We start from the raw sequence: 16,268 nt of genomic DNA, 5'->3' as shown, positions 1-16,268 counted from the left end.
TGTATGTATGTATCATGCGTATACATACATTGAACTTTACCTCAGGACTTGTCATTTTTAGATAGGCTTGGTTAAATGAGTGTGTAGATTATCAAAGTGGATTATCAGAGTGGCATGGGTTGCCTCTACAGCGAATACCTGTATCTGTGTCATCCACCCTGTTCTGCATTATGACCTGAACATCTGTAGAGAGCAATTATTACATTAGATTTCTCTTCTTTTCTTTAAAGTTTTTTTTTTCTCCCCTCCAGCAAGCCCCAGCTCTCCGTGTCGAAAGACTGCATGTTTTACGAGCACAACAGAGTTCACAGACTAATTATGGCGTGGTGGGGAGTCACTGTTATTGCAGTTTGGGTTAATAGCAGCCTTCCCCATCGGCTGACATATCTATTCTTATGGTAATTCTGTTGTTGGAGTGGTGAAGAGGCCACTCCCATTCTAATTATAGGCATCTTTTTTTACCCTGTTCTAAGCTATTGAAATTGGCCATTGATAACCGTCATTGAGCAAATTAGTAGAGTATCTGCTTAGAAATTATACTGCACCATGCCACAGTAGCTTTTTTTTTATTTTTTATTTTTTTAGACTAGTATTTGAACTGCAATGGCAAAAGTGTCAGATGTAGCTTTGTACATAAGAGAGGACAGTAGGTGTGATTTTAGCTTTGTGTTTGGGAAAGAGGGATGCACCTTGGAAGGAGGGATATGTATGTATGAGTTAGATATGCTTTAGAGAGAGAAATAGAGAGATGGATGTGTATGAGGTAGGTGTGCTTTGTAGAGATGAATCCGTATGTGGTAGATGTGCTTTAGAGAGAGAAATATGTGTCAGGCAGCTGTGCTTTGGAGAGAGGGATAGAGAGAGATGGATGTGTATGAGGTAGATGTGCTTTTAGAGATGGATGTGTATAAGTAGATGTACTTTGTAGAGACGGATGTGCATGAGATAGTAGTGCTTTGAAGGGATGGATGTGTATGAGGTATATATGCTTTTAGAGACAGATGTGTTTGAGGTAGATGTGCTTTGTAGCGATGGATGTGTATGATGTAGATGTGCTTTTAGAGATGGATGTGTATGAGGTAGATATGCTTTTAGAGACAGATGTGTTTGAGGTAGATGTGCTTTTAGAGAGGGATGTGTATGAGGCAGATGTGCTTTTAGAGATGGATGTGTATGAGGTAGATGTGCTTTTAGAGACAGATGTGTATGAGGTAGATGTGCTGTTAGAAATGGATGTTCCTGTCCTGTAATTGCACCTGTCCTTCACTAGAGTGCAGGGCCCACCTGTGGACTAGGACAGCACCACGCCCAAGTTAGCTACCTCACGAGCACCAAACTGGAAGCACAAGAAATTTTCAAAACTTGTAAAAAGGCGCGGAGAGACGTTCTTCCGGAAAATAGTGCCTCGTGGCCCTACCTGAAACTACACAGGGGTGCGCTTGCTTTTGTGGGCCTGACAGCACTTGACCTTTCACCTTTCACCTTTCACCTTTCCCGAATGCAACTCTAATCAATGGGGCACCGAGAAAAAAAACTCTGGTGTGTATTCTCTGGTGGTTAACTTGCAGGGGAACCATGATTACAGAGAAAAAAGACAGATCTCCGTTACAGAGCAGCCTCGCAATTATGTGCAGGCCCAGCACATTTAGGGTAATTTATTGCAGAAATTTTTTTTTGGGGTGGGTGGGGGGGGGGGGGGGCTCTGAAATATATGCAGTTTATGCAGGCTTGAGAACAACATGTACCCATTCCACTGGTTTTGAGCACTGCTTTCTGTGACTCTGTCTGCCTTTTGTCCCTCATTTTAGTTAATCTACAATCGATATCAGAGTTTATGCCCATAGCAACAAGAAACTAGCAGGTCCAGAAAGAAAGAAAAATATCATAATATTTATGCAGTCAAAATGCAGCTGTATTTATACTGTATATTTTAGTTAGTATTCTGGAAAAAAAAAAGTTCAGATTGAGTACTACAGTGCATAGTACATTGAAAACATAACTCACACTTAAAATGTAAGTATGCAAGTACTTGTAAATATGGGACAATAGTTCTAATACATGCATCAAAGCCATACCAGTTTATATAGGGGACCCTCCTGTTGACTATACAGACTGCATGGAGTTTTTGTGACAAATGGCTTTTTTAAAGGAGGTTTAATCCATTTTTAGTCCATTCTTAAATTGAGTTTGGTACGATATTTGCCTACAGCTCACCTACTCTTTTGAGTGAAGCTTACAGTACACGCACTATTGGATTATTTCTGCACTGTTTCTTAAGAACAGTAAAAAAAATAGTTCAGAGTGTCACTGAAAATAGAAGCTTGAAGGCAAACATGACATTTTGTAGCATCTATGCTAATGAGTTCTCTGTCCACTCTGACGCATTTGGATTCGCAAATTTCTTTGAATTTCATTTTAATTTAGTTGTGTGTCTGTGTAAGAGAATGAGAGAGAGAGAATGTGTGTGTGTGTGTGTGTCTGTGTGTCTGTATGTGTAGGCACGCAAATACCTAATGAGTAAATGAATATGTCTTGCATAAAATATATTGGAGAAAATTCAGAATCATGTTGGTGTCCTTTATGTTCCAACACATCAGATTCAAATTTTCCCAGCTCCCCGAGAAGCAATTTCATCACCTTCTGTTGACTTTGGACGGCAGATCTTGTTATGGCATCTGTGCGTGTGCATGTGTGTTTGTGTGTGTGTGTGTGTGTGTGTATGCAAACCCGGGCGTGCTTCTTGCTCTGCGTAAGGAGAGCGGCTGCATCTGGGGCACGCGTGTGAGCGCACGTGTGTGTCTGTGGGTGTGTGTGTGCAATAAAAATTTAGGCAGCTCAGACGAGGGAGAAGAGCTGAGTTTAGACCTGTTGTGTAATGCAACGCGCCGTGTGCCGTCTCTTTGTTAATTGTCTCGTTGTGAATTTCTTCGGCGATATCGCTTGTGCAGTCGTGCCGATAAAGCGTTATTGAATTCACTATTTTACCTGAATAACAGTCCACTGCCTTGAATGGGACCTGGCAGAAATTTTCGGCGATCATCCTTTCAGAAGAGCTCCTGATGGCCACTACAGCCCTCAGCCTGTCAACCTCTCAGTATCTGATGCCCCCCGCCCCACGAACCCAAACCCTAACCGTGCCCCCCCCCCCCCCCCCATTAACACAGTGTGCATCCCTCCAGAGCTCTGCACACGGGAGGTGTTGGTGGCAGGAATGTTCAGCTCCATCCAGCCTTATGAGAACGGGCAGGTTAAGCGTTGCAGTGCGATCGACTGATTTTCAGTGACCCCCCCCCTCCTCCCCCCACCCCCCCCCCCCACCTTGTTCCTCAAACTTGCACTTTGACCTCATTGAATCTGTTTAAAAAAAAATTTTTTAAATCTTGAGCCAATTCCTTCCTTTCCTCAGACGTGTAATGAGAACCTGACTAAGGCCAGGAGAAAAAGAGAAAGAGAGGGGAGAGTGAGTGAGTGACAGGGAGAGAGAGAGAGAGGGAATGATTGCTTGAAGACCACTTGAGGTTTCAGATTTCCCTCCTTTGCCCTCGAGCTTTCGAATCTCTCTCTCTCTCTCTCTCTCTCTCTCTCTCTCTCTCTCTCTCACTCTCTCTCTCTCTCTCTCTCACTCCCTCTCTCTCTCTCTCCTTCTCTCTCTCTCTCTCTCTTTCCCCCCTCACTCCCACTCAGTGCTCTGAGATTGCGGACGGTAGACTTGTAGGAGAAGAAAGCTCCGACTCGAGGGGACGAAACTGAAAGGAAGGAGGAAAACTGAGGAGGGTATGTGTGTGTTCGGGTTTTATTTTTCCACTTTGTTTGTCTTTGAGCGGAAAATTGAGGAAGAAAACCTCCGGTTTCCGATTACCTTTTGTGATCTCAGAGATTTCTAGGAGCGCGGAGTTTGCCCAAAGCCTCTCATCTTTCTCTGACACGATAGAGGAGTTTATAGGTGTGCTGCGGTGAAGCAATGGGTGTAACCTTATCCAAAGAGGGAGAGAAACGGAGAAAGAGGGATTAAAGAGAGAGATAGCGATGAAAGAGGGATTATGGAGAGAGCTAGAGACCATGCACACATGCGTATGGGATTGTGCGCATGTGTGTGTGTGTGCATGTGTGTGTGTGTGTGTGTGTGTGCGTGTGTGTGTGCATGTGTGTGTGTGTGTGTGCGTGTGCGTGTGTGTGAGATTCCGATGCAAGAAAAACCCTGAAAGATTTGTTTTATTAGGTTTGAACTCCTGTATTGTCAGGTGTTAACGGGAGATGCCTCGCTCCACGTGAGGCTGAGATGTTACGCGCGGGTCATTCTGGTGCTCCTCCTGTGGCGCGCTCCCTGTGGTTTAATTTAAAAATCAGTGCACCGGACCTCACCGAGGCTGACCCGTCCGTCCGTCTCCTTTAACCCCTTTCACATGTGAGGTCACAAATGTGCGATTAGAACCTTCTCAAAAGAACATTCTAATGCTGATGTAAAAAAAAAAAAAAAATCACTGCTGGTAACTGAAAGTGGTGGAGTTCTAGAACAGTGACGTTTGAATTTTGAAAAAAGCATTTAAAAAAAAAAGCCTGCTCTTCGCAGGGTTAAGCCGAAGCAGTTTCTGGATGTGGGCCCGGCATGTTGGTCTTTATGCTACTTACTTCCATGTGGCTGAACTCCACATGTGTTTTTATTTATTTATTTTTTCTTGGTCCTTCTGCCTGAGCGATGCAGGAATACTCTTTGTGCGCATGAGTTTGATTGCCTGCGTCTGTCCGGCTGTGCGCTCCTGATTCAGTGCTACTGTAGCAGCTTCATGAATTTATTTATCTGAATTCTTGTAAGGACACTTGTAAGGAGAATGGCAGCCTGTGGTTGCCACATACGTAGGTAAACTCTAACCCTTGACCCTCATCTAAATGCTATTAACATTTGAAAAAAAAAAATATATATAATAATAAGGAAGATAAGAAATTAAATTTCATCACTGTATACACAGATTGACATTTGAATCCCTTCAAGAGCACAATTTTGTATTAATATTTATGGCTGTATAAAGAGCTCATACATTTCCTTTCACTCCTGTGTGTATTTTGAGTGTATTTCAGTTCACTATAAAATAATTCAGGTTGATGTGTTTTTTCATGTTTTTTCACACTTCATGTGTTTTCTCTTAAGTCGTATATTTTTTTGGCGGACTAAATTACCTGTTATATTCAGGCTCGAAGGAACCGGTCAGATTCGTATTCGTGATGGGATCGAGAGAGTCCATGAGCACTGCGTGGAAGTCAAAGCCAAAAGATGAAACATTGGGTGGGAAAAGTTTTACAAATTGCAGCCTTATGTCTAATTGCTACTAACGCACTGAGGGCACCACAGGAGTGAAGTGGTGTTCCTGGTTTGCCACAGTGGAGCTCAGTGCTTGAGGCTGAGATGCAGAACTTATTTGATCCAAACACCCCCACCTCACTGGTCCGGCTGGTGGTATCAAAGCGTGGTCACTGCAGGGCGTATCTGGAGCTCTGGGGCCGGGGTTGAAAGAGGAAAGAGCTCCATAGCAAATTAAATCACAAGCTAGCTTTAAGGGGGGGAAAGCTCCCTTTCTGAAGTTTTAAAAATACTCATTTATATAATATACGTATGTTTGACATTATTTTAGTCTTAGTATTTGTTTAAATTTGGCCCAGACTGTTATTGTGTGTGATCACGGATATTTGGGATATGTACAAGAGTTTCCAGCAACCTGCTGATTTTTAATAATTTTATAAAGGGCATTTAACATAACATAATGTAACATAGCATAGCACAGCACAGCACAGCACAGCACAGCACAGCACAGTGATGAGAACAGGCCATTCAGCCCAACAATGCTCGCCATTTTCCTGACTGAACTACTGCCTTGTTTACCTACAGACTAGATAGTATCTAACACCGTATCAAGCCTGGTCTTGAAAATCGCCATGGTTTCGGCCTCTACTATGTGAACTGGCAGGCCATTCTGCACATTGACTGCTCTCCGCATGAAAAAAGTCTTCCTAAAAAATGATTCCAAATTAAAACATTCTTCTTTCCTTTGGTGGTCTGAAGCAAGAAAGTATGCTTCCGGTAACTCCGAAATTCCAACGCAGCTTGCACAGTGACACTACACCTCCAGAGGCTGTGCATGTGTGTTTATTATTAATAACCCAATTATTCTTCAACAAAAATGATGTTTTAATATTATTTTTGGTTGGATCTGTTTCCTATGGCACGTGCAATGAAACTGCAGTGCTTACGGATATAAGTTCTGGCACTGTTCACAAACTGATCTGTATGTTTATAGTCGTGAATAAACGCTATTGGAATTAATCTGGGCATATGTACAGCCTCTGGAAACCCTAATGTCACTATACAAGCTTCTGGGAAGTTACCTGAGGTGTATTTTCTTTCTTTAGACCATGAACTCTGACTGCTCCTGTTTCTGCCATTGTAAAGTGCCCAGGTCATCAGAAAATGAAATATTCTTTTATCGTGCATGAAACTTGTTTAGGTAAAAGAAATGTGTGCTGAAAATGTTATAATATCAAAAAATAAAACCCAGAAAAAGTAAACTATTCTTAAAAAAAAATAAAATAAAAATAAATCCCCAAGATGCCCAGCCGATGCTCCACAGTCTGGAGTACAAACACTCGCCCCCTTAGGGGGGTTTGTCCCAAAACATCGCACAGCGCTCAACCTTTTGAAGTTACCCTGGATGAACTGTAGGAGTGCCTGTTTGGGCGGACCCCAGACCCTCCAGCCGAACCACGCCCGCTCCCCGACAGTCTGGGTGGCTGTTTTGGCGGATTGCACCACGTTAGGGGGTCAGGGTCCGGTGTTTATTACCAGTGTACTGCAGGCTGGAATTCCAGTGAGGCCTTTGATTGAACAAGGCACCCAAAACCAAAAATCCTTAGTAAACATTGAGACAAATTGATAATATGTTTTATTTATTTATTTTATTTTTTTAAAAAAGTAAGCTATGTAAAGTGGCCCTGAATGTGGGTGTCTCCTTGGTGAATTAATAGCAGAATGCAATGTTGTGCTCTGACTCTTGTCTTTGGGATGAATCCCTTCTCTGTGGAAAGCGGTGGGGGGATCGGGGTGGGGGGGTGATAGGGGGGTCGGGGGGGGGGGGTAATGGGGGGGTCCTGGCGTCGGGTGAAAAGTTACTCGGGCAGCGGGACAAGCTGGAGCTGGCACCGTCCCGCAGGTTTGGGAGAGGTGAACAAAAAAAGCCCAGCGATGGCGGGCGAGTGGGAAGAATGCTCTGCTTGTCCCCGATGAACGAGCGCTTTTAGCGCCAGTCTGCGTGGGTGCGTGTGAGCGCCCGCCGCTGGGCACCGCTGCCCAAAACGCACCCGCCCGTGAAACAATCATTCATTTTCAGATTTTCTTTCCTTTTTTTTTTTTTTTTTTACAATTCCATTAGCAGTCAATACTTTATGAATCCCCTGGACTCTTTTTTTTTTTTTAAACACTTTTTCAGTGAGAGAAAGACAGTCTGCTCCAAGAGCAGCTGCCCCTGGTTTTCTTGGCAAGAAAATATTTTAGCTTATCATTTTCTACTGGAAAAAAAAAAAAGAACAAAAAAGCCTTGGCACCATTTTATGCCAAAGTGCTTGCCAGTCACTCTGTGATGTAAACAGAGCTAGGAGAGCACTTTTCATTTGAGGTGCAGCAGACTGTAAACCAGGGTACCTGATTGCTCTTCGGTAATCGCCCTGTTTGTGCTTAAGAATGCACGGGACTCAAGATGTGCCCCAGATGAAAGCCGAATTTAAACGACAGAGAAAAAGGTTGGTAAACAGTTGCACGTCCTGTCCTTGGGGGTGGGGGGGTTGGGGGGGGAGAGAGAGAAAAGGAGGACTGTCTGACTTGTGGTGAGCCAGGACTTTTATTTGCAGTCGCCTGAAGTTCCAAAAACCCGCAACGCCACCTGTTTATCGCCCGGGCCGGTCCAGACCTCCGTCTCGCCCGCTGCAAATTAGACCCCTAGGAGGTGATGGATGACTGTAATGAGAAGGAGAGGCTCTCAACCGGCAGGTTGGTCAGCGGTGTGTGTGTGTGTGCGTGTGTGTGTGTGTGTGTGTTTGTCTGGGGCCGTGCCCTCCTCTTCAAAGTGTAATAACAGTAGGGGTAGTCTGGGACGCTATAGTGGGGGTGTCGACTGGCCTTTGGGGGGGGGGGGGGGGGGGGGGGGGCTTGGGGTGGGGGTGTGCGACTTTCAGGTCTTCTTCTGGTGACAGGCGGAGTCTGGGGATCGAACGATGGTGTATTTATGTGCTGAGATCTGTTATCTCGATCTGTCATTATTTCCCAAACGGGTTTGTCAGAAGTGTATATTATTCCGGTTGAGGAATCCCCCCTTCCTGGCCACTCTGTGAATTAATGCTTGTATTTTTCTGAATGGGACGCTGGCCAAATGAATAGCTGCTGCCTCTCCGTAATGAGAAGGTGAGAAAATTGCAGCGTTTTGTTACAAGGCCAGTCTTTCCCTGCAGCCCTTCTCTGGGTACCAAGCATCTGTTTTTCTTTGGGTTGTTTTTCGCTTTTTTTTTTTTTTTCCAACAGTACACATAAAAAGGCGACTGTCAAGACAGGTTGTGATGCTGTGAGCCTGCTGATTAAGTTTGCTGTTTTCAGTCACACTTACAGTGGACCTGTAGAATGTCCGTACAAGTCAGACTGGCATACACTTACGAAATAAAATATATATACTTGGCATATACCAACTAAATGCCAATCAAGTCTAAGTCTAATCAAGTCAAGTGTTTATTATTATCAAAATTCTAATTTCAAATTATATACAGCGCATGTTAAGTGGTAACATGGCAACTGCCTAGATAGACTAGACAGAGTCTTTTGAAGCCTGCATCCTACAAGTGTGAATCCTGAGGGCAGGTAGATAGGCGCTGATTGGCCGTCTCCAGGATACAGACGGGTGAGTCGCGTGTTCCTGTGGAGACCTGCCCTGCCCTGCCCTAGGGCCCGGCTCAGGGAGGCTGCAAACCACGAGGAAGACGACGGTGGTGTCATCACCGGCGTCCACCCGGCCTTCAGGCAGTTAACATCCCTACTAAGCACACACACACATACACACGACTGCGTGCACACACACGTATATACACACACACACACACACACGCATTATTATTGTTACTAACTTCCTGTGCATTTTGAATGAGTGAGTGGGAGAGCTGGTTGGCAGCCATTTTGGTTATTTCACACGTTTAGGCCAGGGTCCACTTGGAGCATAAATGGCAGCATCAGAACTTTTTACACCTGCCGTTTGTAATGGACGTGATTTCCTGGGAATGTTGGCTTTTTGCGTCAGAGTGCCTTTCACTGCCCTTAACTTGAAGGGGAATTATTTTTTTTCACGGTGAAAGAAAATGTCTGCCATTCTTTATTCCTGCAGCTTCTCACTTGGGTTAGTTCTCTCATTAAAATATTCAAATTCAGTTTCAATTCCTTTCATGGAAAGCGGCTGTGCATCTAAATGTCATGTTTATCAAGCAGTAATTCGAGTCATCTTATGGGAGCACGAATGCTTGGGGAATATGTCATGAATCGATCGGGTTATGGAATACACTGCAAGCATTGCTAATTGAATTTTTGTGCTGTATTACATGCAAATGACACAATTCCCTCCGAGGCAAACTCAATTTTCCAGACCTAGTAAACATCTTACTATAGACCAGTGGCTCCTAAATGACGTTCTCCCTGGCTGAACCCGTGGTTTGTTAGCGCTGTGCTGTCATACTCTGTGTTATTCACGGGACTGTGCGGTCACAGCAGCTCTGTGAAACACAGGGAATAACTCCTGTCTAGCGTTTTTAATGCTGAGTGTAGGGGGAAATCCCAGTTCTACTTCAGCGATGAGAAATTTGGTCCTGCAAGAAAAAGTAACCGATGGAAACTGCGTCGTTGGAGGCCCTGAGGCTTTTAACCGGCCTTGGGTTCGATTTGTGTTGGCTTGGTGTGCATGTATCCATTCAAAAAAAATGTTGACATTGTAAATAAGTAAGTACTGTTAAAAATGACGTGTTCTTCTTTTAGAGAACTTGTAATTTGTTTATTTTTCCTGTTAAGAAAGCAACATGAATGTGAATTGTGAGTAGACGTGTAATGGAGAGGTTGCGGGTTTGATTCCTAGCCCGATGCATTGCCCATTGTACCCTTTAGTCCTTACATTGATTTGCCTCAGTGAATAACCAGCAGCATAAATGGCTTGTGCACTCTCAAAGACAGGGTTCCAAAAAGGCTCCTCAGTTTCTCTGTAGAGCAACCCTGTCAAGCTCACGGGTTCTTTGTTGGGCAAAAGGATTCAATCTGGGAACTTTGACACTCTTCACACCTACTATAGAGGGTCCCATAAACAACTAAACGGGTTCTCCTACGGAAACATGCCAAAGAACCCTTATTTCTTACAGTGTATGTTATAAAGATTAAATCTGGGTAAGTCTCTCTTGATTGAGGCATTTGTTAAATGACAAAATGTATTGTAATGCGATAGGTAGAGGAAACAGCAGCTCAAGCTTGCCCCACTGTTTGAGTGAAAAAGACTGAAGGGGGAATTGTTTGGAGGATTATTGTGTGGATTTAGATTGGGGGATTCCAAAAGATAGACAGAGATAGATCACAATGAGTCAGATAGGCTTTGTGTATTCACTGCAAAAAACAAGCAGCAGCACAATCTGTGACTTGATGCTACAGCTTAACCATCAAATGTTTGGATTAATTGTGAGGGCGGCACTCATGTAGTTATTGCGCTGTTATTTTTGTGAATGGACAGGTTAAAACATACCCCACCTGCTGGTTTTCTGCCAGTTTTCCAAAAAATTTTTCACTGACTTTTCTATTGGTTTTCCACTTGTTTTAGAGCTTCCTATGGGTTCTGGTGGGTCAACAAGTACAGGTAGAGTTAAAAACACCTGGAGTTCTGCAACTTATTAAATTTATAACTGTAAGGTACATTCCATTGTTTTTTTTTTTTTTTTTTTTTTTTTGGAGTGTGCAATGTGGCCCCAATGTGTTATCCACACGCTCCCCTGTACTCTATAAAAGGCTGTTGGGACTGGCAGGACCGAAGAGCTCTTGGGTTTGGAAAAACAGTCAGAAACGTAGACACTATTTTAAAAACGTTCATAAGTTCATAAATCTCACGTGAGGTCACTGCCGGTGAAACCCTGAACGAAATAACTAACAGACATGAGCGCTGTGGTCTTAGCCATGGAAGCGGGTTCGATTAGTGATAATGATGAGGAGGATGATGAGTGGCATTTGAGCAGCACTTTCGTGGATCTTTAAGCATTTTACTTTGGTTGAGGGTGAAATCAGACGCAAACAACAGACATGTCAGTCCTTTCCCTTCTTCAGTTACTGTAAAGATTTAAATATGCATTGTATCTGTGAGTTTTATGAAGGGGGTTGGTGGGGAGGGGGGGCGGCGGGACAGGGGGGTTGGTGTCTGTCATAGGGCGACACGGTTAGAATACTGTGATGGTGTTGCATAATGGTTAGAGAACTGGGCTTGTAGCCTGAAGGCAGAAAACTGCCGTTGTACCCCTGAGCAAGGCACTCGACCTGAATTTCTTAAGTAAATGTCAAGCTGTGGAGATGGATATGAAGTAAAATTCAAAAGCTGTGTAAATCACTCTGGATAAGATTGCCGGCAGCAGGCCTGTGATGGAAATGTCAGCCGTCTCAGTAATGGCTCCGTTAACGGTTTTCGGTGGGGAAAAGCCTGAGAAACGGCGTCTAGGCGTTCGGGTCAAGACCCGACAACCTTTCGATTGAGAAGTGAAAATTGTCTGGGCCGACTAGGATGTAGCCAGGCAGTATCCGGGTAAAACATGAGCCATATTGTGGTTATTAACATCTCTCAGCCTAGATTTCCACCCTTCTACATGTCTGTATTCTGGCTTTTGCTCACTGTCGGGGGTTGGGGGGAAGGAGAGGGGTGGGGGGGGGGGGGGGTACCTGGCTGGGTACCTGGGCCTGGGAAGGGTTAAGCCCTCCGCTCCCCCTCCGACGGTGGTTAATAATTGGCGGACTGGCGTAGTGTTGGAAACGGTCTGGAGGGGGCGCTCCGCTTCAATCCGGTTGCTCCTGTGGGGAATGCAAGCCATATGTGCGCCAGTTCAGCTGCCGGAGAAGAAAAGAAATTACTGACTGCGAAAGACCTGATTGTTTCTGCTTTTCTTCCTTAAATTCCTCTCATACCGGCTCTGCACCCTGGCTGGGTTTCAGCAGACAGACGGCGAGAGAGAGAGAGAGAGAGAGAGAAGGAGTGAGAGAGAGACAGAGAGAGAGAAGTACAAGAAAGAGAGAGGAGTGGAGAGCATGAGAGAGCGGGTTAGCCCTGGACATGGAAGCTGTGAGGTAGGTCCGTGTGTTTGAGGATGTTGTTTGTTTGTTTGTTTTTCAAATGAGCGGACGCTATTGAGCGACGTTTTGATTGACAGCGCCGTGGGAGGGTCCGGCGGTGTCGCACCCTGAGGTGTTTGTGCGGTGCCAGGCCGAGGATAAAGAGGAGTCTGTACGGAGAGGAGGCGGGGTCAAAGAGCGTTCGGCACATGGCAGCCTATAGATACGCGGGGATCCCTGGAAGCCAGTTACCGAGAGGAGGACAGAACAGGAGCCAGGGGTCGTAGAAATAAACAGCTTCTCTGCCGTTTGTAACACTGAAGCAGTACTGACCTATGAACATCGGACCTGCGTGTGTGTGTGTGTGTGTGTGTGCGTGTGTGTGCGTCTCTGTGTGTGTGCGTGTATACCTGTGTGTGTGCACGTGTGTGTGCATGCGTCTGTGTATGCCTATCTCTGAGTCTGCATTTTTTGAAACATGCTAGTTTTTTTTTTTTTTTTTTTTTGCTCATTTTCGAAAAGCTTACCAATGAAACTTTGGAGGGTTGACCCTGTCTAAGCCTGCCGTTGCTGGTTCTTTATTTGTTCTGACTTTATCTGCCAGCCCTGTTCCAGGTGATGAACGGCAGTAGCATTCCGCTCGCTTCCTAAACGTGCGCCTCCCAAACAAGTCCTCTCTTGATCTCGCCCGGAGAACAGTGCTTTCTGATTGGACGGGTAAACAGTAAACAGTACCTCAGACGCAGCGTTGACGGGTTTGATTTTCTTTTGAAGCTGCTTTTTTCTGTTGACTGGCCTTACAGTGGCTTTGTTGGATTCGTTGCCTGGATTTTGTAGGCTTGGTCTTTTTATTGTTTGGGGAGAAAAATGTACTTGGAGGTATGGCGGAGGCGGATGGGTGTGTTTAGTTACTCCGAGCCAGTCGTCCTGGCTCAGGGACTCAAAACGAAACGCTCTCCAATCCCGACTTGTTTTTGGCAGACGCGAGGATTTTCTGTCGCGGTTTCGGTGCGAGGACTTCCTGCAGGTTTCGCTTCAGTTCACTGGTAATAAAGTTCAGTCGGAGGACACGTCAACGGCCGCTCGCTGTGCATTTTTAAAAATGTTGAAACAGTGATGATAAATTTGACTAGGGATCAGGAACATAATGGAACAGAAACTACCCAGTGTATACAGAGGTGCTAAAAAAAAATCTTAAATATCCGGTTGAATACCAAGTTGGTGAGACTGAAACCTTCAGAAGATCCATGTCAAGCTTGAACTTCTGTCAAAGGCACATTTTTTCGCTTATGTATTCAGAAGGTTATGTTTTTTCCTTTAAAACTCCTTTAAGAAAATAATGCGACTGAAGTTATGCTGCAATATCAGCAGACCATCAGCCACACAGCCAGGCAGATTAGGTAAACAACATTAATGGCTGCCACAGTACACACACACACACACCCCAGAAAGGGTATCAGAGAAAAAACGAATTAACAGATTGTGAAAGGGAGGTGGCCTGGCAGTCTAAGCTCATAGTTGCAGAAAGAAGTTAATTGAGGGTTAGACGTTATCCATTAAACACAACCTGGGAGGCAGGTTTTAGTACCAGACTTGCTGTGTGCATCTTGCGCTGCAAACACCAAAAAATAAGTCAATCTTAACAAGTATTTTTGTCTTGTATTTAAACTCAATTTCTATGACTTTTTTTTTTGTTAAATAAGGCAAAAAGATTTCCAATGAGGTGAGAGAGTTTGACTCATTTCAAGATTTGCCAATTGGGGAAGACAGTTTAACTTGACAAACCAACAGTAACTTAAAACAGGATAATATCTTCTACTTGAGAAAAAAAGATCTTAAGTCTCAGCACAAGGCTAAAGTAGTTGTTAAGGCAGACTTGTTTTTGCTGTGTGTGAGCAGTATGTGTGTCTCCGGCCTGCTAACAGACCTGCTGAAAGGCTTCGCGTGTCTGTCAGTGTGCTGGGGCAGCGTGATGTGTCACACGTGTCTGGTCTGCACCTGGGCAGGTATGAGTGCACCTGGGCAGGTGGGAGTGCACCTGGGCAGGTATGAGTGCACCTGGGCAGGTATGAGTGCACCTGGACACGCCAGCGTGCTCCGAACGGTGTCACGGACACGCGTGGGCCCCACTGTCCCGGGACGATGGGCTGGGTCACAGTACTCAAGCGACCTCTTTCCCCCCCTTTTCTCTCTTTTGGCCATGTGCCCCCCTGCCCCCCCGCCCCCCCCCCATCCGTGTCTTAGCCCAAAACTTCACAGGGCTGTGATCCCAGCACTGCCGGACCACACGGTTCCTACCTGTGGAATTATTCGGAGGATAGACGTTTAGGGGAAGGGGAGAGGATGGGGGGAAACATTCTAGTTGTCAGGAATGTGCAGTGACTCTTCTCTGGGAAACAGCTGGGATGTTTTCTCTCCCCCCCCCCCCAATCTCCCCCCTCCCCCCACCCCCCCATGGTGAACAACCCCCTTTCTCACACCAATTGGGCCTAAGGCACACCAATCGCTCCACGAGAGCCTGTGCTCTTAGTCATCTCTCTCCTCCCTGGACGGGCACGTCTAAGAGAGCTCAGGTCACAGGGATGACTATGTCCTCGCTGAGATTTGCCCTGACTCACACCTGGCTTTGATCACCTCAGCAAAGGCTACAGTTTTAATGGGAGAAAAAAAAAACCGCAGCAGCCGCTGATTATTCACAGGTAAGAGAAGAGACCCGGGGTTTGATTATCAGCTGAACGATTAGATGAATATCGATCACTGACTCTTGTTCAGTTAGGTGATAAAAAATGAAGGGAAATCCAGTTTATTCGCATAAATATTCATAAAGCTGAGCCACTAAGAGCCTGTCATAAAGAGACTGGATCAGCTGATGTTGTTGGTTATCCTGGCTGAACGCCTGAGTTCAGGCAGGTCCACAGGGACGCCATTTGCATTTCGCTATGAGGAGAGACGTTTGTGAACAGGCAGCAGCCAGGGCCACGGGCAGATGGTGCAATTAATTTGCCCTACCTGCCCCACTTGCCCCAACACCGCTGTTCTTCTTCTCTGCCAACCTCCATCCATGGAATACTTATCTTTGCCTCACAATTACCCAGATGCAAGGGTTGCTATTTTGGCAAGTTTAGTGATCGCCAAAATAAACTTCACGTGTTGGTTTAAGGAAAACAATAGCGCATTCATTTGTAAGGCGAAGTTAAGGAAAGGTGATACGATCTGGGTCTTTGTGCAAGTCTTTGGCTTTTTGGCTTTTTGCTTCGTGTGGGACCTTATTCGAATAGGATGTTGGCGTTTCGTTTTTGGCTCAGCTGCGTGAGAGCTTCTGGGTTCAACGAAACGCAGTTTCTGCTGTCCCGACGGTTCGGCGGCGACTGTTTTTGTCACGTCCCTCAGCGGGTGGAACTACAGGAGCGTAACCGCTCTCTGAAATATACCGAGAGCGGGATGGGCAGCTAAACCGAAATGGCGTAGCCGTGTTTGTAAAAAAAAAAACAAACAAAAAAAAAAACGCCTTCTCATGCGTTTCCTGTGCCTGTTGTTTGTGCGGTGAAGCTTATGAAATCCCGAAATTCCGACCCGACAGGTAATCCGTGTCAGGCGCCTTTTTCCTCGTGTCAGTACTGATTTGGCTCGCTCGGTGCCCGAGCGGAAAACGGCGTGATTCGCGGAAGTCTTTCTTGGCGTGATGCCATCAGGGTGCAGACCTGATTGGGCGAACCTCTGCAAGCGAGGCTGGCGCGTCACGGCGACGGCAGGCAGGCCGACTCATCGCTCGACGGTTCCGAGGCTCGTCTTGCACCCTTGGCAGAGGCCGTACCCGCGAACCCATCTCTGCGGCCCTAGGTTCTTCACGCTGGTGACATCATTCTCCTGACCGGATTAGAACCTTCCGGGTCTTACTCACTAATGTAAA

The 16,268-nt window shown here is 45.5% G+C and overlaps 1 protein-coding gene across 13 annotated transcripts in view; it reads left to right on the top strand.

Annotated features, from left to right (window-relative positions):
* Positions 1–16,268, top strand: part of plekha6 (pleckstrin homology domain containing, family A member 6) — a 103,650-nt gene that overhangs the window by 21,464 nt on the left and 65,918 nt on the right. Inside the window, exons 1-2 of one of the 13 annotated variants that reach the window (XM_035387598.1) lie at positions 7,554–7,785; positions 7,894–8,032. The exons of 9 other annotated variants lie outside the window; for them this stretch is intronic. In XM_035387598.1, coding sequence (XP_035243489.1) covers positions 7,992–8,032 — 41 coding nt within the window. In that variant the 5' untranslated portion in view covers positions 7,554–7,785; positions 7,894–7,991. Of the gene's footprint in view, positions 1–3,653; positions 3,775–7,553; positions 7,786–7,893; positions 8,033–12,084; positions 12,374–16,268 lie in introns of those variants that run through there. 3 more of the 13 variants (XM_035387604.1, XM_035387596.1, XM_035387600.1) reach the window with 3 other exon arrangements.

The sequence above is a fragment of the Anguilla anguilla genome, chromosome 13 (genome assembly GCF_013347855.1).
Source record: "Anguilla anguilla isolate fAngAng1 chromosome 13, fAngAng1.pri, whole genome shotgun sequence".
NCBI lineage: Eukaryota > Metazoa > Chordata > Actinopteri > Anguilliformes > Anguillidae > Anguilla > Anguilla anguilla.
Note: the sequence above shows the minus strand (reverse complement) of the source record. Positions and strands in the feature narration are given on the sequence as shown.